The following is a 23,756-nucleotide window of genomic DNA, read 5'->3' on the forward strand; positions in this document are numbered from 1 at the left end:
TAGTAAAGCTGCATGTGCTCAGTTTGGTCTCTATTGCTGGAGAGAACATTTCCTCGTTGAGCTGAGCGTTTCAGGTGACATGATATTGACATCACACATTTGAGCGTGTATACAGATCTTAAATGACAGTGCAGTCCCTCCCTCTTCCATGCCCAGTAACTAAAAAAAGAACACAGTGGGTTGGATGTCACATTTTGATTCATGGATGATCCGCTGTAGTGAAAATCCTCTCCTACCTTAACACTCAGCACTCTGGCAAACCCTGCAGTTTATCTTGTGACCATGGCATTGCGGGGGAGGGGCAGAGCTGATGAACTATTTTTATATTATTGGTGTTATCACTTTAAGTTTATATAGAGTCAATATTTGCAGTGTTGGCCCTTCTTTTTCAAGACCTCTGCAGCTCACCCTGGCATGCTGTCAATCAACTTCTGCGCCTCATCCTGACTGATGGCAGCCCATTCTTGCATAATCAATGCTCAGAGTTTGTCGCAATTTGTGGGGTTTTTGTTCACCTGCCTCTTAAAGATAGACAACAAGTTCACACTGGGATTAAGATGGGGGGGGGGGGGGGGGGGGGGTTCCTGGCCATGGACCCAAAGTGTCGATATTTTGTTCCCCAAGCCACTTAGTTATCATTTTTGCTTTATGGCAATGTGCTCCATCGTGTTGGAGAAGGCATTGTTTGGCACCAAACTGTTCTTGGATGGTTGCTCCAAGTTGTACCATTCTTTATTCATGGCTGTGTTCTTAGACAAAATTGTGAGTGAGCCTGCTTCCTTGGCTAAGAAGCAATCCTACACATAATGGGTCTCAGGATGCTTTACTGTTGGCATGACACAGGAATGAAGGCAACGTGCACCTTTTTATCTCCGGACAAGGCTTTTTCTGGCTGTCCCATACAATTGGAATGAAAATTACTTTACTCCAGTCCTCAGCTGTCTAATCCCTCTACTTTTTGCAGAATATCAGTCTGTCCCCTATGTTTTTCCTGGAGAGAAGTGGCTTCTTTGCTACCCTTCTGGACACCAGGCCATTTTTTTCCAAAAGTCTTTGCCTCACTGTGCGTGCAGATACACTCACACCTGCCTTCTACCATTCTCTGCACTGGTGGTGCCCCGATCCTACAGCTGAATTAACTGTAAGAGACGGTCCTGGCACTTGCTGGACATCTTTTGGTGTCCTGAAGCCAAATGCAGTGGAAATATTTTTTTATGGGATTAAGTTCATTTTCATGGCAAAGAGGGAATTTGCAATTAATTGCAATTCATTTGATTACTCTTCATAACATTCTGGAGTATATGCAAGTTGCCATCATAAAAACTGAGGCAGCAGACTTTGCGAAAATGTATATTTGTGTCATACTCAAAACTTTTGGCTTAGTATGTACTAAGTCTAATACATTGCTTAGTACCCTTTCTTACTGCTAAATAAGTAACCCAAAGGTTTGGTATATGTTGCAATGCGAATGATTATTTTGTTTTTCTCTTGATAAGGATATTTTAAGTTGCCAAAGCTATTAATGAGCGGCAGCCAAAGCCAGAAAGCTTTAACATCCGCAAAATAGGATGGCAACTTGGCCCCTAAATTGAATGTAATTGCTTATACACAGCATGCAGCTTCTCCTTTTGTGCTTCTCTTAGCTTTGTACAGCTGAGTAATTCTAAGCATGTGATTTATTTCTTCTCGGCTCTGCAAGAGACATATTTGTGGAGAAGATAATATCCCTGGCTGGAAGTGGCCTCTGTGACGTCAATCCCAACGTGTTTTGTTGTGCCCTGGAGAAGCACCCCATTTGCACACACTGCTTGGCTTTATCAACATTTGGTACAAGGATGCAGTACTGGATCCTGTGGCACTGTACAGAATAGAACAAAACACGTTTTAAACGTGCTCTGCAGAAAGCTTGTCATTTTAAGAATTCTGGAAAACATGTTTTAAGGAGCAAGTGAAAATGCATAAATCTGCTCCTGAGATTCCTGCTTGGAATTGCTTTATGTGCATTTTCATACATTCCCCAAAAAAAAAACGTGAGAAAAATATATTAATACATTTTATAGCTATTTTATGATTTCCTTCAGAAGACGTTAAATATGTTTTTCAATTCATACAGTATGTTTTGATTACCTGTGATTTCCCTTTATACTGAGTTGCATCAGTTAAAATGTGAAATCGGGCTTTAGGTAGGGACGATCTGCTCTGTAAGCTGATGGGAGAGGAAGGTATTTAGATAAATTGAATTTTGGGGATGAGGACTGGTAGAGAATTCCAGAGAGCAAGCAGAAAACAGGCTAGTGACCTAAACTACACTATATTGTCAAAAGTATTGAGACACGTGTCTTTACACGCACAGAAACTTTAATGGCATCCCAGTCTTGGTCCGTAGGGTTCAGTATTGATTTGGCCAAACCTTTGCAGCTTTAACAGCCTATCAGGCCTTTTAGAGGGAATACCTTTCCAACTTCATGTAACTATATCATGTTACCAGCTAGAGCCTCTTCAGGAATCCCGCTACCTAGCCTGCATCTCTTCAAATAGGAAGTGCAAAAGCCAGATCAAGAAGACCAAAAAACAAAAGCACGGGATCCCATTAGAAACATAGCAACATTTATTCATTCCATAAATAAAGCACACTTAAAAGCAGCTGTGTCCACGTGAGCAAGGAGAGGGCAGGATGTAGTCACAACCAAGGACTGCATGTAACAGCGCCAATTAGCTCAAACCCAAAGCTCGCTCAGTAGGGACCTGCTCAGTATGACAGGTGGTGTATAACTTGTAAAGCGTCGGCTGCCACAGTCCAGCCTCGTAGCAGCACTTTGCAACTGATGGGGTTGGTAATGCGTTTCGTAGGTGTGCCTTCTTTGTCAAAGAAGAAACACATTCAAAATGTGTTGCCACCCCTCTGTGAGTTGCAAAGTGCAGCCACAAGGCTGAACTGTAGTCTGACGCTATACAGGTTATACACCACCTGTAATACTGAGCAGGTCCCTCTTGAGCCAGCTTTAGGATCGCTCTTTGCTGCTGTGCTTTTATTCATTTGTGTAAAACATTTAATTGAAAAGTAACAAATCTGTTGCTGTAACTGCTTAAAAAGTGTAAGCTGGAATTTGGAGTGCTCCTTCATCCAGTGTGTAGGCACAATAATACAGGAAGAGTGGAAAAAGCCCAAAAACAAAACAAAAACGAATGCACCCACCGAATATCACATTTTGGGTTTAATACTGCTTTAATTTGGGTTTCAGCAAGGCCGCCTATTCATTTTGAATGAGCTGTAAATACACTACAATGCAGGGTTTAACTAACCTTCAACTTTTTTTTCAATTCCGCACACCCCAATGCACAAATGGTGTACACCTGTATGTTGTGGTGTGTTAAAATGCTAGTCCATTTGGGTGCCATTCATAATTAATGGCGCCGTAGTAAGATGCACATCACCACAGTACAAAGATGTGAATCCGGTCTAAGGACCAGTTCACACCAAAATATGGTGCAGGAAAGGCGCCTTACATTTTTGCATTTTTTGCACACAGGTAAACTCACTGCCCTTGCAGTCTGCATGTGGATGCCAATGTATTGTTTATTTTCACCCCAAACAAATGCTGTGCGTTTGCATGCACCAGATCACATGGTACTGCAGTTCCACGCAGTTTGGTGCAGCGCATTGTGAAAAAGTTGTGTTTGCACTACTTTTTCCACGGTCCTGTGCCTTTTGCAAAGCCATTCAAATGAATGTTCAGTCAAAATGCACGCGTTCCAGTGTAAACCGGCCCTAAAAATGATTACGCAGATTGATTGGATCTTTTACACAGTATTAGCGTTGGACAATATTGCTCAAGTCTTATCTTTCTTGTGACTGCTGACATAAAAATACTTTTTTATTACTAAGACTTTGCAGCAGCAAAGCACAAGTTAGATGAGTTGGGCCATAGATCACCTAATGTTACTGTAGAGCTGTGGACCAGTCTGGGATCAGGCTTTGTTTCTACTTATTGCGCATGCATAGATCACTAGATAGTGATCAGGCTGTGGCAGCTGTCTCTACATATTTTGGCATGGCGGCAGTCTCTAGTTGTCTAATGTAACTTGGCGGCAGTCTCTTAACAGTTTCTTGCAGATGACAGACTTGTCTTTTTCAGAAATCTTTGTACTGCATGCCAACATCAACAAATAATATTTTATCGAGCAGAAGCTGACGTCCAGAGTCTAACTGAAATGAGAAGGATAAAGGCAAAATAAGCTTTGGTTTTTCTCCCTTTTTTTTGCCCTTCTGTATAAATATGTCTGGAAAATAGGACAGAGCAGAAACGGAGAGGTCTGCCATACCTAATTTGTCGCTGCATCTTTTAGTCATTTTGGCAGGTTTATGAAGCTTTTAATCAGTATTTCTAATTGCTGTGTAACATTCTAAATAATCTTAGAACCTCAGATTCATTTTTCATGCTTCTAGCGTAGGTTTGATTATAAACCCCGCTTCACACTATTGCAATGCGGGAACTAGCGCGATTCCAGTGCCGGTATTCTGACGAGAAAGGTCCCCCCATCGGATAGTGTCCACCCTTACTGCGCAGGCACAACTCTTGCGCAATATGGAGGACAAAGGAGATGCCGAAAGTGTCTGAAGATTAACAGCTCTACACGGCACCTGCGCACTTAATACTACATTGTGTCACACGCTGCTGATGCTTGTGAGGGTGGATTTGTCAAATGGGCGTATCTTTGGGGGGCATGTTTACAGAACTGCAGGGTGGGTTTAGCAATGTTGATGGGCGGGTTTGGTGGATTGTAATATTGAACTACCCACCCTTATCACCGCCCCATCTCTGGGCATTGTGTAGGCACACCGCCCCTTGCAGAGTTGTAGAAGCATCGGGAGCATGTGACAAGAATGTAGTATTAAGTGCGCAGGCACCGTGTAGAGCTGATGAACAGCTATTAATCTTCGGAGACTTTCGGTGTCTCATTTGTCCTCCGTACTGCGCAAGCGATGCGTCTGCGCATTACAGGGCGGACACTGTCCGATGGGGGACATTTCTTGACAGGACACCAGTTCCTGCATTGCACCTCCCTCGCTGACAATACAAAGTTAATGACATCCCCAGATCTGATCGCAGTGCGAACTGTGAATTCAGAAAGGAATCGGATCGCATGGTCGTGAACATCCAATGCGATCCGATTCCAGTACAGGGGAAAAGACGTTTCCTGCACCATTTTCATGTGAATTTAATGCAAGTTCAGCCATACAAACTGCAGCAATGTTTGCAATAGTGTGAACCCAGGCTTGAGGTTATGTATTTCATTGCATTGTCTGTGCTATCGTTGTCAGAACACATTTTATTTTCTTGAACATTAAAGAGATCCTGATGTGTCACAATATACAGCAACAGAATAATGTTTCACAGAAAAAAAGCTTTAGCACCAGGAAAGTGATTTTTGCCTAGACTGAAAGGATGTCATCAGTATGCTGTAGGCAGAAAGTGGCATTTTTCTCGGGTCAAGTTCGCATTATATTTTTTAAGCTTCACTGGGCAGCCTTGCCCAATGCAGTCCTAAAGCATAGACATTACCTTGTGTTCTGCATTTTCAGTTCACAACCCTGCACTGCAGTGGTGGTGCACTAAAAAAAAGTAGGACTTGCATTACTTTTTTTACTACAGCATTTTGCAAACACTACACCCGCTTCTGTGAATAAAATGACTGAAATGTCACATGGGGTATCTAGTAGACGATTGTAAAAGAGCACACAGGAGGGCACAAACGCCTAGTGCATTACCAAAGGTTTATTGTATAAAAGACATACAGCCAAATGAATACTCGAAGGTAAAATATGTACAAGCATTGTATAACACCAAATCACAATCCAATGTGGGAATAGCGTGGCCAAACACACCATGACGCTGCCCAGGCAAGCTTATGTGTTTTGGGGGACATACCCCCTTATTCAGAGCTAAACCCCCAGCATAGCTATTGCCATATAAATACACACTACAACTAGTGGCACGCACAGGAAGGGGTTATTACTTTGCGTCAGTAGGGTCAGAGGTGAATAGGCGGTTATCTCCTATTAGGTGAGCACAAACTACTAATCAAAAAGTTTGCATGATATAGGGGAAAAAAACAAAATACCCCAAACAATAAAAAATATATATTTATTTTGACGGACCCCTTTATATACAGTATATGTATTTTTTTTTTATATATATATTATATATATATTTTTTTTTTTTTTTTTTTTTTTTTTTTGGATTATGTTGTGCTTTTTTCCCTTTATATTATGCAAACTTTTTGTCTGCATTGCAGTTGGGGATTCTCCCTGTTCAGTAAAACCATTTTAACAGTAACTGAGAGCAAATCACTGTAATGGAATCCAAGCTATTAAACGCCTAACTGTGGTTCTAAACCTTTTTAAAGTGTTGCTAAACCCACAACAGTAAAATCAGCCTGTATATGCAGTAAAGCATGCAGGAGTTAATCCTCCATATTGTGTAAAAAGGTTGTTTGATCCTGGCATCTGTGACACTCCCCTCCTTTTACTGTCCCCAGTCTATCTCCTGATCGTACAGAACCCTGGAGGTACTCTGCACATGCTCAGTTTGGTCTGTATTGCTAGAGAGTTTTTTTGTTTTGTTTTTGGAGGGTGCATGTGATCAGCACAGGGCCAATCAGCACTGTCCAGACAGAAGGTCAGGAATCATGCAGCCTCATAGGATAGTCAGAGGAGAATGAAAACTTCTTCTACAAGTTTTAACCAGTGCTCGGCCAAGCACTGATAGAGACTACGCCAACTGCTGATGAGAAAAGGTATTTAGCGGTTCATATTTACTAAAATAATTGCACTTCAATGTTCTGTTTACCGTGGAAGTACAGATATAGTGAATGCAGGTTCCTTGGTTTAAAAACTGAGGATATGCCGATCGGCTGCTGATTTTTCAGCATGCCCATTCGACAGAAGCAGGACAGACTGGCTGAATGTTGAATTGGCTGAATGTTGGACAGTTTCTGTTGAACCAACGGAAGTTCGGCCCGTGTCTACCGGCCTTAAGAATGTATTGTGTGTGCCATTACAACAAAATATGCAACAAAATTGTTGGTGAATTCTGGCAGCGCAGTGAGTTAACTTTTGTTTTCACATATTCCGTACAAGTTAACTCCTGCGCTGCCAGAATTCACCTTTTGTTTTCATGTATTCCTTACAAACTGTACGAACATAGAATTGTCCATTTTAACAAGAATGATATTAATGTAACCTAATTTTGTGTTTTTTTTCCACATTCAATTTCTTGTAGGTTGATATTGGTAAGTGTCATTATTTGGTTGATCTGGACACAACCAGAGAAACTACACGAGAGCCTCGTTATTCTTCAAAAGAGGAGTGGGTAGCCATAGCTTACAAACCTTTCCTGGATACCTCAAGGTAAGAAACTGTGCCTAATTTCATTTTTTTTTTAAGTTTTTGGATACTTTGGGGAAAAGTGGGAACTTTTGTCAGATTCATTGTTCATGTTGAAGAGATTTATCTCTCAGGTTTTAAATGTTTCCGTCTTTATATAGGGGTTTAGATTCCTGTTCTTCCTTACTTCCTGTACGCACTGTATTTGCGCAGCGGTCTTTCAATTTCAAATTGTTTGGAAAAAAATACTTTAATGAATAAAAAAAAAAAAAAAACAGTAAAGTTAAACCAATTTTTTTGTATAATTTGAAAGATGATGTTACGCTGCAAGAAAAGAAGAAAAGGTAACAGCGCTCTCTGCAGGGACAACTCAATCCATACACCAGGTCCACTCACAGGTGCCGAGGCTCAATGTGTCCCAACACACTCCAATGCAACAGTAGTAAGAAGAGCCGGCAACACTGTAATCCTTGAAGTGTCGTTTATTGGTACATCAGAATGACAGTAAAATGATAAAGCTAATAGCTTTATTGTTTTACTCTGACTCTGATGTACAAATAAACAACACTTCAAGGATTACAGTGTTGCCGGCTCTTCTTACTACTGTTACGCTGTGAGAATCGTGATCTTTATTCTAAGCAAAAAAAACGTGATTTTAATTTTTCCCAGAATCGTGCAGCTCTAAAACACACCCAACACTAAAATTAGGACAGTGATTCTAAACCTATTCTAGAAAATGTGTTTATTGCTCTGTACCATTGCTTTGTGGTACTCCCTCATTCCCTGTTTTGTTTGACACTCATTAACCACCTCAATACAGTGCAGTTACACCCCCTTCCTGACCAGACCAATTTTCAGCTTTCAGCGCTCTCACACTTTGAATGACAATTACTCAGTCATCCAACACTGTATCCATATGAAACTTGCGTCCTTTTTTTCACACAAATAGAGCTTTCTTTTAGTGGTATTTAATCACTAGTGGGTTTTTTATTTTTTGTGCTATAAATAAAATAAAACGTAAATTTTGTGAAAAAAATGCCTTTTTCTTCGTTTCTGTCATAAATTTTTGCTAATTAGTAATTTTTCTTCATAAATTTTGGCCAAAATTTATACTGCTACATATCTTTGGTAAAAATAACCCACATTAGTATATATTATTTGGTCTTTGTGAAAGTTATAGAGTCTACAATCTATGGTGCCAATCACTGAAAATTGATCACTTCTGATCAGGCCTTCAGTACATCAGGTGTACCTAAGTTCTTGAGACTCTAACTAGTCAGGAAAGTACAAATACCCCCCAAATGACCCCTTTTTACAAAGTAGACATCCCAAGGTATTAAGTAAGTAGCATGGTGAGTTTTTTTAAGTTGTAATTTTTTCCCACAATTCTTTGCAAAATGAAGATTTTTTATTTTTTTTTATTTTGTTTTACTAAATTGTCATATTATCAGGTTATTTCTCACACACAGCATATGCATACAACAAATTACACCCCAAAATACATTCTGCTACTCTTCCCGAGTACGGTGATACCACATGTGTGAGACTTTTACACAGCCTGGCCACATACAGAGCACCAACATTGATGTAGTACCTTCAGACGTTCTACGAGCAAAAATGACGCATCTCATTTCTCAACCACCTATTACACTTTTGAAGTCCCTGGAGTACCAGGAAAATGGAATTTCCCATAAAATGACCCCATTTTGGAAAGCAAACACCCCAACGTATAATCTGTGAGGCATAATGAGTCTTTTGAATGGTTAATTTTTTTCCAGAAGTTTTTGGAATATGTGGAAAAAAATTAAAACGCATTTTTTTTTTACACAAAATTGTCAATTTATAAGATATTTCTAACACATAGCATGTATATAGCAAAAATTACACCCCAAAATACATTCTGCTACTCTTCCCGAGTACGGCGATACCACGTGTGTGAGACTTTTACACAGCCTGGCCACATACAGAGCACTAACATTGATGTAGTACCTTCAGACGTTCTATGAGCAAAAATTACGCATCTCATTTCTCAACCACCTATTACACTTTTGAAGGCCCTGGAGTACCAGCACAATGGAATTTCCCATAAAATTACCCCATTTTGGAAAGCAAACACCCCAACATATAATCTGTGAGGCATAATGAGTCTTTTGAATGGTTCATTTTTTTCCAGAAGTTTTTGGAATATGTGGAAAAAAATTAAAACGCATTTTTTTTTTACACAAAATTGTCAATTTATAAGATATTTCTAACACATAACATGTATATAGCAAAAATTACACCCGAAAATACATTCTGCTACTCCTCCCGAGTATGGCGATACCACATGTGTAGGACTTTTACACAGCCTGGCCACATAGAGAGGCCAAACATTGAAGTAGTACGTTCAGGCGTTCTAGGAGCATAAATCACACATCTCATTTCATTCCTACCCATCACACTTTTGAAGGTCCTGGAGCACTAGGACAGTGAAATTACCCACAAAATAACCCCATTTTGGAAAGTAAACACCCCAACGTATATTCCATGAGACATGGGCTGCAAATAGGTACTCGGGTACTCTGATGGCCTGGTGACAGGTACTCGGGTACTCTGATGGCCTGGTGACAGGTACTCGGGTACTCTGATGGCCTGGTGACAGGTACTCGGGTACTCTGATGGCCTGGTGACAGGTGCTCGGGTACTCTGATGGCCTGGTGACAAGTACTCAGGTACTCTGATGGCCTGGTGACAGGTACTCTGATGGTTTGGTGACTGGTATTTGGGTTCTCTGAAGGGCGGTGACAGGTACTCATATGGACTGTGACAGGTACTCGGGTACTCAGATGAACTGTGACAGGTACTCAGATGGACTGTGACAGGTACTCGGGTACTCAGATGGACTGGAACAGGTACTCGGGTACTCTGATGGCCTGGTGACAGGTACTCGGGTACTCTGATGGCCTGGTGACAGGTACTCGAGTACTCTGATGGCCTGGTGACAGGTACTCGGGTACTCTGATGGCCTGGTGACAGGTACTCGGGTACTCTGATGGCCTGGTGACAGGTACTCGAGTACTCTGATGGCCTGGTGACAGGTACTCGGGTACTCTGATGGCCTGGTGACTGGTATTTGGGTACTCTGAAGGGCGGTGACAGGTACTCATATGGACTGTGACAGGTACTCGGGTACTCAGATGAACTGTGACAGGTACTCGGGTACTCAGATGGACTGTGACAGGTACTCAGATGGGCTGTGACAGGTACTCGGTACTCTAATGGACTGTGACAGGTACTCGGTACTCTAATGGACTGTGACAGGTACTCGGTACTCTAATGGACTGTGACAGGTACTCGGGTACCCTGATGTGCCGTGACAGGTACTCGGGTACTCTGATGTGCCATGACAGGCACTCTGATGTGCCGTGACAGGTACTCGGGTACTCTGATGTGCCGTGACAGGTACTCGGGTACTCTGATGGGCCGGGACAGGTACTCGGGTACTCTGATGGGCTGGGATAGGTACTCGGGTACTCAGATGAACTGTGACAGGTACTCGGGTACTCTGATGGCCTGGTGACAGGTACTCGGGTACTCTGATGGCCTGGTGACAGGTACTCGGGTACTCTGATGGGCCGTGACAGGTACTCGGGTACCCTGATGGGCCGTGACAGGTACTCGGGTACCCTGATGTGCCGTGACAGGTACTCGGGTACTCTGATGTGCCATGACAGGCACTCTGATGTGCCGTGACAGGTACTCGGGTACTCTGATGGGCCGGGACAGGTACTCGGGTACTCTGATGGGCTGTGACAGGTACTCGGGTACTCAGATGAACTGTGACAGGTACTCGGGTACTCAGATGGACTGTGACAGGTACTCAGATGGGCTGTGACAGGTACTCGGTACTCTAATGGACTGTGACAGGTACTCGGTACTCTAATGGACTGTGACAGGTACTCGGTACTCTAATGGACTGTGACAGGTACTCGGTACTCTAATGGACTGTGACAGGTACTCGGGTACCCTGATGGGCCGTGACAGGTACTCGGGTACCCTGATGGGCCGTGACAGGTACTCGGGTACCCTGATGGGCCGTGACAGGTACTCGGGTACCCTGATGGGCCGTGACAGGTACTCGGGTACCCTGATGTGCCGTGACAGGTACTCGGGTACTCTGATGTGCCATGACAGGCACTCTGATGTGCCGTGACAGGTACTCGGGTACTCTGATGTGCCGTGACAGGTACTCGGGTACTCTGATGGGCCGGGACAGGTACTCGGGTACTCTGATGGGCTGGGACAGGTACTCGGGTACTCAGATGAACTGTGACAGGTACTCGGGTACTCTGATGGCCTGGTGACAGGTACTCGGGTACTCTGATGGCCTGGTGACAGGTACTCGGGTACTCTGATGGGCCGTGACAGGTACTCGGGTACCCTGATGGGCCGTGACAGGTACTCGGGTACCCTGATGTGCCGTGACAGGTACTCGGGTACTCTGATGTGCCATGACAGGCACTCTGATGTGCCGTGACAGGTACTCGGGTACTCTGATGGGCCGGGACAGGTACTCGGGTACTCTGATGGGCTGGGACAGGTACTCGGGTACTCAGATGAACTGTGACTGGTACTCTGGTACTCTGATGGCCTGGTGACAGGTACTCGGGTACTCTGATGGCCTGGTGACAGGTACTCGAGTACTCTGATGGCCTGGTGACAGGTACTCGGGTACTCTGATGGCCTGGTGACAAGTACTCAGGTACTCTGATGGCCTGGTGACAGGTACTCTGATGGTTTGGTGACTGGTATTTGGGTACTCTGAAGGGCGGTGACAGGTACTCATATGGACTGTGACAGGTACTCGGGTACTCAGATGAACTGTGACAGGTACTCGGGTACTCAGATGGACTGTGACAGGTACTCAGATGGGCTGTGACAGGTACTCGGTACTCTAATGGACTGTGACAGGTACTCGGTACTCTAATGGACTGTAACAGGTACTCGGTACTCTAATGGACTGTGACAGGTACTCGGTACTCTAATGGACTGTGACAGGTACTCGGGTACCCTGATGGACTGTGACAGGTACTCGGGTACCCTGATGGGCCGTGACAGGTACTCGGGTACCCTGATGGGCCGTGACAGGTACTCGGGTACCCTGATGGGCCGTGACAGGTACTCGGGTACCCTGATGTGCCGTGACAGGTACTCGGGTACTCTGATGTGCCATGACAGGCACTCTGATGTGCCGTGACAGGTACTCGGGTACTCTGATGTGCCGTGACAGGTACTCGGGTACTCTGATGTGCCGTGACAGGTACTCGGGTACTCTGATGGGCCGGGACAGGTACTCGGGTACTCTGATGGGCTGGGACAGGTACTCGGGTACTCAGATGAACTGTGACAGGTACTCGGGTACTCTGATGGGCTGGGACAGGTACTCGGGTACTCTGATGGGCTGGGACAGGTACTCGGGTACTCTGATGGGCTGGGACAGGTACTCGGGTACTCTGATGGGCTGGGACAGGTACTCAAATACTCTGATGGACTGTGACAGGTACTCTGATGGACTGTGATTGACAGGTACTATGAGGGGTGGTGACAGGTCCTCTTTATTGGGGGGGGGGCAATCAGTATGTTTGGTGTACACGAGATGTTACCGCAATCTCCTCCTCACACACGATCGGTGTGTGAGGAGGAGAACCCGGTAACATCCCGTTACCGCGGTTTGTTTACATTTTAGTGATTGGCTGTGAAAGGATCACAGCCGATCACGTGGGTAAACAGCCGGCCAATAGTTGTTTACCAGCGTCGGTGACGAGCAGTGTTCCCGGGGAACACGCCGCCACCGACGTGCACGCGCAGCGCGATCGCGCGCATGCGCCGTGCACGTTCGGGGTGTGACCATCTGTGATCGGCCGTGACTTCATCACGGCCGATCACGTTTTAAACAGCCATAACGAATGGCTGTTCACCCCCTTCGGTGGCGAGCGGTGTCTCCGTGACACGCCGCCACCGAAGAAACAGGGATGCGCGCGCACGATCGCGCGCATCCCTGTTTAAACGGGAGGCCGTCATATGACGGCCTCCCGCCACAATAGGTGCGCCGCCTGGCCGTCATTTGACGGCCGGCGGTCAGCTACTAGTTAAAGTAGAACTGTAGGCAAGACCTTTTTTTTTTTTTGGGATAGAGTAAGGGACGATTATAACCTCTGTCAGATTTTCATTCGCCATCTGTGTCCCATTGCAGAGATTTCCCTTCACTTCCTGTCCCATAGACAAACAGGCGGTAAGAGGAAATCCCTTCAAATTAAGGGAATTCTTTGGGGACCCCTAGATCAGCAGAACTAGTTTCCCCATTGGGCAGGTTTCCCCTCTTACTTTTCTGAGGTCAACCAAAATTTTAGATTTTCTTTTACTTTCATTTTCATTGATAATGATAAACAGGACAAATAGAGAGGGTGAATCTCTCTAAGGCCCCTTTCAGGCTTGTACAACTTGCCCTACGATTTGGGACTGCAAGTCGCATGACAAGTCGTTCTCCATGATTTCCAATGACTACCAGTCATATAGTCCCTGCACTTCTTTGGTCCAAATTTGACCTACTGCAGCCCATTGAATATCACTGAAGTCAGATCTCACCTTAACTGATTCGACTAGGCATGCAACTTGTGCACTGAGGATCTTGATGGGGAACACTACGCTGAATTAAAAAAAAAATGGCATGGGTTCCCCCTCCAAGAGCATACCAGGCCTTTCGGTGTGGTATGGATTTTTAAGGGGAACCCCAGCGCTAAAAAAAACTGCAGCCAAACTGGATCTGGTATGGATTTTGGTCCCCCCCAAAACCCATATCAGACGCACACAGCCCAGCAGGTCAGAAAAGGGGGCGGGGCAAGCAAACGCCCCCCACCCCAAAGCACCTTGTCACCATGTTGAAGAGGACGGGCATCTTCCCAACAACCTTGGCCGTTGGTTGTCGGGGTCTGCGGGTGGGGAGCTTATCGGACTCTGGAAGCCCCATTAACAAGGGGGGCCCCAGATCCTGGCTCCCCACCCTATGTGAATGAGTTTCTGGTACATTATACCCCTACCCATTCACATAAAAAAAAGTGTCAAAATTAAAACGCAGTATGTAGATTTTTAAAAGTAATTTACTAAGCAGCTCCGGCGTCTCTTCCGACTTCTTCTCCCATCTCCTGTCTCCTCCACTGATGTCTTCTGCCTCTGCTGGTTCTTCTCCACTCTCCGAGTCTTTTCCACTGATGTCTTCTAGCCCTCACTAGATTCTTGTCCCTCTGTCTGCTGTCTTCTGCCTCTGCCAGGTGTTCTCCACTGTCTTCTCGCACTTTTGCCTGGTCTTTTCCGCTGTCTTCTCCCTCTGTTCTTCCGATGTTGACTCAACTCTCTTTCCCGCTCTAATGCTGGGTGCGCGGTGTGCCACTACTTATATTGGCATGTGACATCATCTGGAGGCCCGTCCGTTATGATGTCACTGCCCGGGGCATGTTTGGTAGTGACGTCCTAAGGGGCAGACCTCCGGTGACCCCGCCCTATGCCAATATAAGTAGTGGTGCACCCAGCATAGAGCGGGACAGAGCATTGAGTCAACATTGGAAGAAGAACAGGGGGAGAAGTTTTCAAGTTAAAATCTGTGCAATCCTCCTCTTCTGGGGTCCCCCACTGGCTCTCTGCTTGCAGGATTTGATTGAGAGCAGCAGGAGCCAATGGCTCCCACTGCTGCCTCTGAGCAGAGAGAGGAGAGAGAGACACTGCAGATGGGCACACCACTGGATCAAGATAGGGCCCAGGTAATTATAAAGGGGGGGGGAGATGATATAAACATTTGGACATTTTCTACCTAATTTAAGGGAATGCATTAAGATAAAAAAATGTCTAGGATTTAGAATCACTTGAAAGAATTCCAGAAATATTTATCATTTATTGTTTGGAGGTTCAATAAAGGAGGTTCAGGTTCATTATTGCCAATGTCTGGGGAGCCTACTTGTAACTTTGAAGTTTCAATCCTTTGTAAAACTCGGAGAGTGTTGTGCTTTATTGCTTTTGCTTATGTTATCTGTACAAACACAATACCCTTGTGAGTTGGTATAAATGAAGGTTGTTATCTGAATACAAGCAGGGCCCTGCATCTAGGTTTTAAAAGGGTTTTGACCTGTTATGTTGAAAATAAAATGGGTTTTATGATACTTTACTATTTTTGTCTGAAAATAGAGGTAGTTTAACAAGCATATTTTCATGCCTAAGATGTCTGGGTTTAAAGTAGAGGTCGACCGATATATCTGCCGACATTTGGCGTTTTTAAATTAATCGGCATTGGCCGATTGTGCTGTTAAAAAAGGAGGCCGATTATATCTTCAGCGCGACTTGCAAATGACTTCTGTAATAGAAGTCAATGCAAGTTGCCTGAGATCCGGTTCACACTGAGGCAGCACTTCTTGTAACGCGACTGCCTCAGGCGACCCGGATCTGACTTTAGCGGCGACTTGCAAAATGACTTCTGTATAGAAGTCAATGCAAGCCGCCCCAAAAGTCGTACAGGAACCTTTTTCTAAGACTCAGTCGCTCCAATTAGAACGGTTCCATTGCACGGAAAGGGACGCGACTTGTCAGGCGGCTAAGTCGCCGGACGAGTTGCCCCTGTGTGAACCGGCTCTGAGTCTTCAGTGAAGCGACTTTCCTCCTCTCTGGGCAGTCTGCCAAGAAAAGAGCAAAGAGATAAAATGTTTACACTTTGAATGAACTGAGTTCTGTGTGTGTGTGAGTTCTCAGTTTAACCATTTAAAAACTAAATCTTTTCTGACACTTGTTGCTTACAAGTAAAAATCCTGTATTTTCTGCTAGAAAATCATTTAGAACCCCCAAAAATTATATATATATATTTTTTGCAGAGACCCTAGGGAATAAAATAGCGGTTTTAGACCAATAGCGCCTGAAAAACGCCCCAGTGTGAAAGGGGTCTAACTGTTAGATTTTATGAGATGAAGGGGAAAAAAAAAAAATCGGCCTAACATATCGGCCCAAAAAAATCGGCATCATATATCGGCCATTAGCCGCCGCAATTTCTAAATATCGGTATCGGCCAGAGAAAAACCCATATCGGTCAACCTGTAGTTTAAAGACCGTTTAATTTGTGATCTCATTTAACATATTAAGTGTTCTTCTAAAAAGGTAATTTACTATGTGTTATACATATATGTGCTCTAAAGAATATTTAATAAAATACATTGATATGGTAAAATGTTAGTAGCTAAATTAGATGTAAATGCTAATTGGATGACATCTAGTTTGCCAAAGCATTGTGTATCATCAATTGTAAATTTTTTTTATAAAATACATTTTTCATTCTTCTTTTTGCATATCATTGCTGCTGATCTGCTCCACCTATTATCAGCCACTTCCTGTTTGCTTGCATGTTGCTGCTCCGAACCAGCTTTGTGAATGTTACAACAATGGCTCATTCCTGGGCAATGTGTGTCAGCTCAGCCATTTGTAATCTTAACCAGGGATGTGCTTGAAAGGAGTACAAATGGGAGCATAGTTGTCACCCCAGAGCAGGAAGTACCTGAACAAGGACCTGCATGGCAGAATCACCACTTGATTTAATGAAAGCTGCTGATTTTAGGAGATTGAAAACAACTATTACATTTTTACTAACATTTTAATGCCACATTTAAATAGGTCTTGCACCTGTGCTGTACATAGGCTACCTTTGTTTTGGTATCTACTGTTCATCTGCCCTGAGCCTGCATGCAGACAGCCTATGGAGGTGGATGCAGCGGCTGCACAGACACAGCCGCATGTCAAAATTTGACAGTTGTGCAGCTTCTCCTGGCATGGCTGTCAAATTTTGACATGCAAGTGGTGTCTGCACAGCCGCTGTGTCTGCATGCACCTCTGCAGGCTGCCTGCACACAGCTAGGGACGGGCGCCATCACCTGTCTGAACTAAGCCTAAAGCTTGTATGCTGTTTTAGTAGTTGTGTTTACATCTTCATTGATATCGCACTCTCAGTAGTCTCTATAGGAAGACTGTTAATGTTGCCTTCAAATGTCCTTTTGTGCAGCTAACACAGCAAGATTATCTATATGTCAGATACCTAGCCATATGTCTCAGTGTGTTTTCTATAAATATTTATTAATTTAAATAGCAACTTCCTACATAAAGTAATATTTTTTTTCGTTTAGTAGTTCTTCTCTTTTCCTGTGTAGCTGCTAAACATCTTGACTAATTGAATAATGTAGCATGGATCATTTGTGGCCATAGCAACTGCATTTGGACTTGGGGTACTGAAACTGTTCAACCCAAGCAGATGTCCTTAGTACGCTGGCATTAAATCATTTTAAAGTGCTATAGAGAAGTTACAAGTACGGTTTGCCCTATAAATGAGGATGAAAAGTTGCTGCCTCCATGCATTCACTCCAGTAACAAGTTTTTTAATGGCTCCACATTAGATAATAGAGGAAGCTGCAGAAATTGATTCAGATGGTACGGCTGACTGCTCCTGACAGAGGAAAATTTGTTATCATCATAAAGGGCACCTTAGCTTATGTATGCTCTCACAAAGTGTAGTGGCAGCAGCTAAAAGTTCTCCGTCCTCCATGTCTGTGCACATTCCCCGAAGGAGAATAATAAAAGCAAAACTGTCCCATCATTTTTTATTTTTTTTTCTGTGCACTTGCGTCAATGCTCTCCCCTCAGGTGTAGAGGACAGTGTTCTGATTCCTGAGGTTATGGCATTACCATTCATTACATATATAGTCCCAACACGCAGACAGCTCCACATTCCCCTCCGGAGATCAGAAAAGCATTTTGCTTTCTGGTCCCAAGTGGCCCAGAAAAAAAAAAAAAAGCTTCGCTCAGCATGGCTTTCATTGTCCTCCTGCTATTTGTCAGAGTAAGGCACAGCACTGACGTAAAAAGCCTACGTCTCCGCTTAAGTTAGAATACATGATAGACAGCTCTTCTGCTGCATGAATTTCATCAGTTTCACTGCTTCAGCACACATCCCAGCATGCAGATCTTACTGCATGGATTAACTCATTCTCTCTGCTCAAGTGTAGCTATGGGCACATTTCTAACAGTGTGTGGCAGTGATTTATTAAAGGGACGCAATTTATTTCTTTTAAACATATTTGTTTAGCATGTAACTCATTACTTTAATTTTATTGAATTTTTTAACTATTAAAGGTATTTATACTGTGCTGCAATTTTACCCAGTGCCTTTCACTTATTGTACACTCACTTCAATCCCTGCCCTCGTGGAGCTTACAATCTGAGGTTTCTATTTTATATGCGTACATATGCATAAATTGACCAATATAAAATAATTAACCACTTAAGCCCCGGACCATTTTCCAGCTAAAGGACCAAGCCCCTTTTGCGATTCGGCACTGCGTCGCTTTAACTGACAATTGTGCCGTCGTGCGACGTGGCTCCGAAACAAAATTGACGTCCTTTTTTTCCCACAAATAGAGCTTTCTTTTGGTGGTATTTGATCACCCCTGCGATTTTTTATTTTTTTTGCGCTATAAACAAAAAAAGAGCAACAATTTTGAAAAAAACACATTATTTTTTACATTTTGCTATAATAAATATCCTGCAAAAATATTAAAAACGATTTTCTTCCTTAGTTTAGGCCGATACGTATTCTTCTACATATTTTTGGTAAAAAAAATCACAGTAAGCGTTTGGTTTGCGCGTTTGGTTATAGCGTCTACAAAATAGGGGATAGTTTTATGGCATTTTTATTAATAATATTTTTTTTACCCGTAATGGCAGCGATCAGCGATTTTTATTGTAACTGCGACATTATGGCGGACACATCGGACAATTTTGACACATTTTTGGGACCATTAGCATTAATACAGCAATCAGTGCAATTAAAAATGTACTGATTACTGTAAAAATGTCACTGGCAGTGAAGGGGTTAACCACTAGGGGGCAGTGTAGGGGTTAAGTGTGTGTGTGTGTGTTTTTTTTTTTAACTGTAAGGGGGTGTGGCTTGGCGTCTGACATCACTGATCGTCTTTCACTATAACAGGGAACAGACGATCAGTGACAGCTTCAGTAGGAAGCACGAGGAGAGGTTTGTTTACACTTACTTCTCCTTGTTCTTCAGCTCTGTGATCCGATCGTGGGACACCGGCGGCAATCGGGGCCACGGTCATGGAGCTCAGGACCGGGTCGCGAGTGCGCCGCTGACAGCGCGCTCGCAACCCACGGCTGGGCACTTAAAGGGCAACATACTTGTAGGTGCTTGTGCCCAGCCGTGCCATTCTGCTGACGTACATCGGCGTGAGACGGTCCTTAAGTGGTTAAATACAAGCATGTCTTTGGAGTGTGGAAGGAAACTGGAGCACTTGGAAGAAACCCACACAAGCAAGGGGAGAACATGCAAACTCTATGCAGGTAATGGCCTGGTTAGTGTTTGAACCAATGACCCTAGTGCTGCAAGGTAGAAGTGCCTTGCACGTGAACAAGCTTCTTGTTCTACATATTAAGTGCTGCTCTCCATAAACACAAAATCTGAATAGAGCACAAAGCTCTCAGAACAATGTTCATCTAGTACGTTAAAAATGATAAAATATAAAACATAACCACTTTCAGTAATTCAGTGCCAGATATTTACATGCATTCATTTATAATGTGCAATCCTTCCATGAAAACTTCACGATCCACTTTGAGCGCTCTCTCACCTACAAAGGTCACAAGCACGTGTTTCCATTTTGTCTTTTTCACCCTTTCACATCTGAATGGTATATGTGTAAATGATTGGATCCTTAACCACTTCAGCCCCAGAAGATTTGGCTGCTGAATGACCAGGCCATTTTTTTGCGATTCGGCACTGCGTCACTTTAACTGACAATTGCGCGGTTGTGTGGTGCTGTACCCAAACAAAATTGATTTTTCTTTTTTTCCCCACAAATAGAGCTTTCTTTTGGTGATATTTGATTATCTCTGCGTTTTTTTTTATTTTTTGCTCTATAAACACAAAAAGCGACAATTAAAATAAACAAAACACAATACTTTGTACTTTTTGCTATAATAAATATCCCCATTTCTTTTTTTTTTTTTTAACAATTTTTTTCTCAGTTTAGGCCGATATGTATTCTTCTACATATTTTTGGTAATAAAAATCGCAATAACTCCAAAGGGTACAATGAAGGTTTAACAGAAGGATTGTACATTTAAGGGTTCTATACTAAACTTGCCATAACAGGGCTTACATTTTGTCCTATTCTTGCTAAATCAGCCTAAATTCAAGCCATGGGTGTCCCTGCTGGCGCTGCCTGCCTCAACAAATTTTATTAAATAGAAATGAAGGAGCAGGGTAGAAAATTGTTGCCCAAACAGTGACTATCCAATCAGTTGTAGTCACTGTTCAGATATCAAGCAGCCACAGGTGTTATGCTGCTTAAATAAAATGACCAGCCTTAACCACTTAAGCCCCGGCTCAATTTGCAGCCAAAGAACCAAGCCCCTTTTTGCGATTCGGCACTGCATCGCTTTAACTGACAATTGCGCGATCGTGCGACGTGGCTCCCAAACAAAGTTGGCGTCCTTTTTTTCCCACAAATCGAGCTTTCTTTTGGTGGTATTTGGTCACCTCTGTGGTTTCTATTTTTTGCGCTATAAACAAAAATAGAGCGACAATTTTGAAAAAAATGCAATATTGTTTACTTTTTGCTATAATAAATATCCCCAGAAAATATATAAAAAAAACATTTTTTTCCTCAGTTTAGGCCAATACGTATTCTTCTACATATTTTTGGTAAAAAAAATCACAATTAGCGATTATTGATTGGTTTGCGCAAAAGTTATACCGTTCACAAAATAGATCCCCTAGTTTTATTGCATTTTTATTAATATATTTTTTTTACTAGTAATGGCGGCGATCAGTGATTTTTATTGTGACTGCAACATTATGGCAGGCACAAAGGACATTTTTGACACATTTTTGGGACCATTGCCATTTATACAGCAATCAGTGCTATTTAACCACTTCCCACCCGGCCAATGTATATATACGGCCGGGTGGGAGCCGCCTGCTCCTGATAGGACGTTCAGGAACGTCATTCAGGAGCAGCGGGATCGCGCGCGCGCGCGCCCGCGCAGCGGCGCGATCCCGATGTGCTCGTGTCACCCGGACACGGCACATCTCAGATCGGCAGGAGGGCTCTGTGATTGGCCCTCCTGATCACATGACGGCCGTGTGCTAGGCAATCGGCTCTCCTCTCCTCACACGGAAGTCACCGCTGAGAAGAGGAGAGCAGAACGCTGCAGCCGGCTGATGATCAGTGAGTATGGGCTGCTTTTCACAGCTTTTTACTCACTGATCATCAGTGTAGTGTAAACACACAACACACCACACAGTGAAAACACAGTCCCCACATATGTCCTCAAAACATACATGTCCCCAAATAATAAAAACACATGTCCCTAATAATAAAAACATGTCCCAGACATATGTCCCACTAAAATCACATGTCCCAATGATTATCTGCACACATATGTACGTGATCACCTGCACACATATGTACATGATCATTTGCGTACATATGTCCGTGATCACACAAACCAATTATTATACACTTAACGGAATTTTTTTTACCAAAAACATGTAGCAGAGTACATTTTGGCTTAAATTTATGACAAAATTTGATTTTATTGGATTTCTTTTCAAATAGAAAAAAGAAAATATTGTTTTTTTCCCAAATTTCCGCTTTTTTTGCGCTTATATCGCAAAAAAAAAAAAAACGGAGTCGTGAATAAATAACACCAAAATAAAGCTCTATTTGTGCGAACAAAATGATAACAATTTCATTTGGGTACAGTGTAGCATGACCGCGCAATTGTCACTGAAAGCGCTAGAGCGCTGAAAGCTGAAAATTGGGCTGGGAAGGAAGGGGGTGAAAGTGCCCTGTATTGAAGTGGTTAAATGCACTGATTCCTGTGTAAATGACATTGGCAGTGAAGGAGATAACCACTAGGGGGCAGTGTAGGCATTATGTATGACATGTGTTTTTTTATTATAGGGAGCGTGGTCTGGCATGTGACGTCACTGATCGTCTTTCCCTATAAAAGGGAAAAGACGATCGGTGACAGCCACAGTAGGAAGCACGGGGAGAGGTTTGTTTACACAGACCTCTCCTCGTTCTTCAGCTCTGTGACCCAATCGTGGGACACCAGCGGCAATCGGGTCCGCTGGTCCCGCGGCCATGGTGCTCAGGACTGGGTCGGGAGCGCGCCGCTAGCGGCGCGCTCCCGACCCACAGCTGGGCACTTGAAAAGCAACGTACAGGTATGTGCTTTAGCCCAGCCATTCCATTCTGCCAATGTACATCGGCGTGAGGCGGTCCTTAAGTGGTTAAAGTGGTTGTAAAAGTTAAGTTTAAAAAAAATAAAATAAAATAACAAACGTCATACTTACCTCCGCTGTGCAGTTGGTTTTGCACAGTGTGGTCCTGATCCTCCTTTTCTGGGGTCCCTCCATGGCCCTCCTGGCTCCTCCTCTTCTCGAGTGTCCTGCCGGAGAAGCACTCTCCAACGGGCCACCCGTTCGGGCACACTCCCGTGTCCTGCAGCTATGTCCGTAGAGAGCAGGACTCTGCTCCGCCCTCCCGGCGTCATTGAATTTGATTGACAGCAGCAGAAGCCAATGGCTGCGCTGCTATCAATCTATCCAATCTGGACACGAGACACCAACCAGAGCTGGCGTACTCGTTCCCATTGTGGGAATTATGGGGCTCAGGTAACTATAAGGGGGACTCGGGGGCACTGCTACCGCAGTACAGGAGGTTTTTCACCTTAGAATGCATTAAGGTGAAAAACGGCAAGGGTTTACAATACCTTTAACCATCCCGGCTCCTTGTAGATCATAACTGCAGATACCTGGGAGTTGTTCAGCCTACTTAATAAAAAAGACTAGGCACCACGTGCACTAGAATTGCCAAATCATTCCGCAGAAAGGCCATCCACTATTTTAAACCCATAGTAAATGGCATTTCCAAAGAAATGGATGGGAATTGTACAGTGCATGCACAGCCTGGCTGGAGACTTTGGCCCTTACCACACAAAGGGTCTGATCAGGTCCACCTGTCAGTTTTTCAGGTGAACCTGATCAGACGGTCCATTCAGCCTATGGACCAGCAGATGTAAACTGACTCGCTTGCCTACCTCTGATTCGGTCCCCTAAAAAACGTAAAGGCATATACCCTACTGCCATCTCCGGCTCTTGCCCTCCGCACCCCGCTCACCACTGTCACTTGTAAACGCAGAAGCCTTCTTCTGAGGACTGTGGCGGAAGATATGTACAAGGGTAGGGGATGGGGAGAGTGGTTCAGAGGTCAGAACCGTGGAGGGGTGG

General features: G+C 43.8%; 1 protein-coding gene across 5 annotated transcripts in view; it reads left to right on the top strand.

Annotated features, from left to right (window-relative positions):
• The window catches only part of ALG9 (ALG9 alpha-1,2-mannosyltransferase), a 297,401-nt gene that overhangs the window by 242,071 nt on the left and 31,574 nt on the right, over nt 1–23,756 (top strand). For all 5 annotated transcript variants that reach the window (XM_077456930.1, XM_077456931.1, XM_077456932.1 and 2 more), the window contains exon 14: nt 7,284–7,411. In XM_077456930.1, the coding sequence (XP_077313056.1) occupies nt 7,284–7,411 (128 nt within the window). The remainder of the gene's footprint in view (nt 1–7,283; nt 7,412–23,756) is intronic.

This window comes from Lithobates pipiens, unplaced genomic scaffold (genome assembly GCF_037356315.1).
Source record: "Lithobates pipiens isolate NorthernLeopardFrog02 unplaced genomic scaffold, aLitPip1_a1.2 Scaffold_27, whole genome shotgun sequence".
NCBI lineage: Eukaryota > Metazoa > Chordata > Amphibia > Anura > Ranidae > Lithobates > Lithobates pipiens.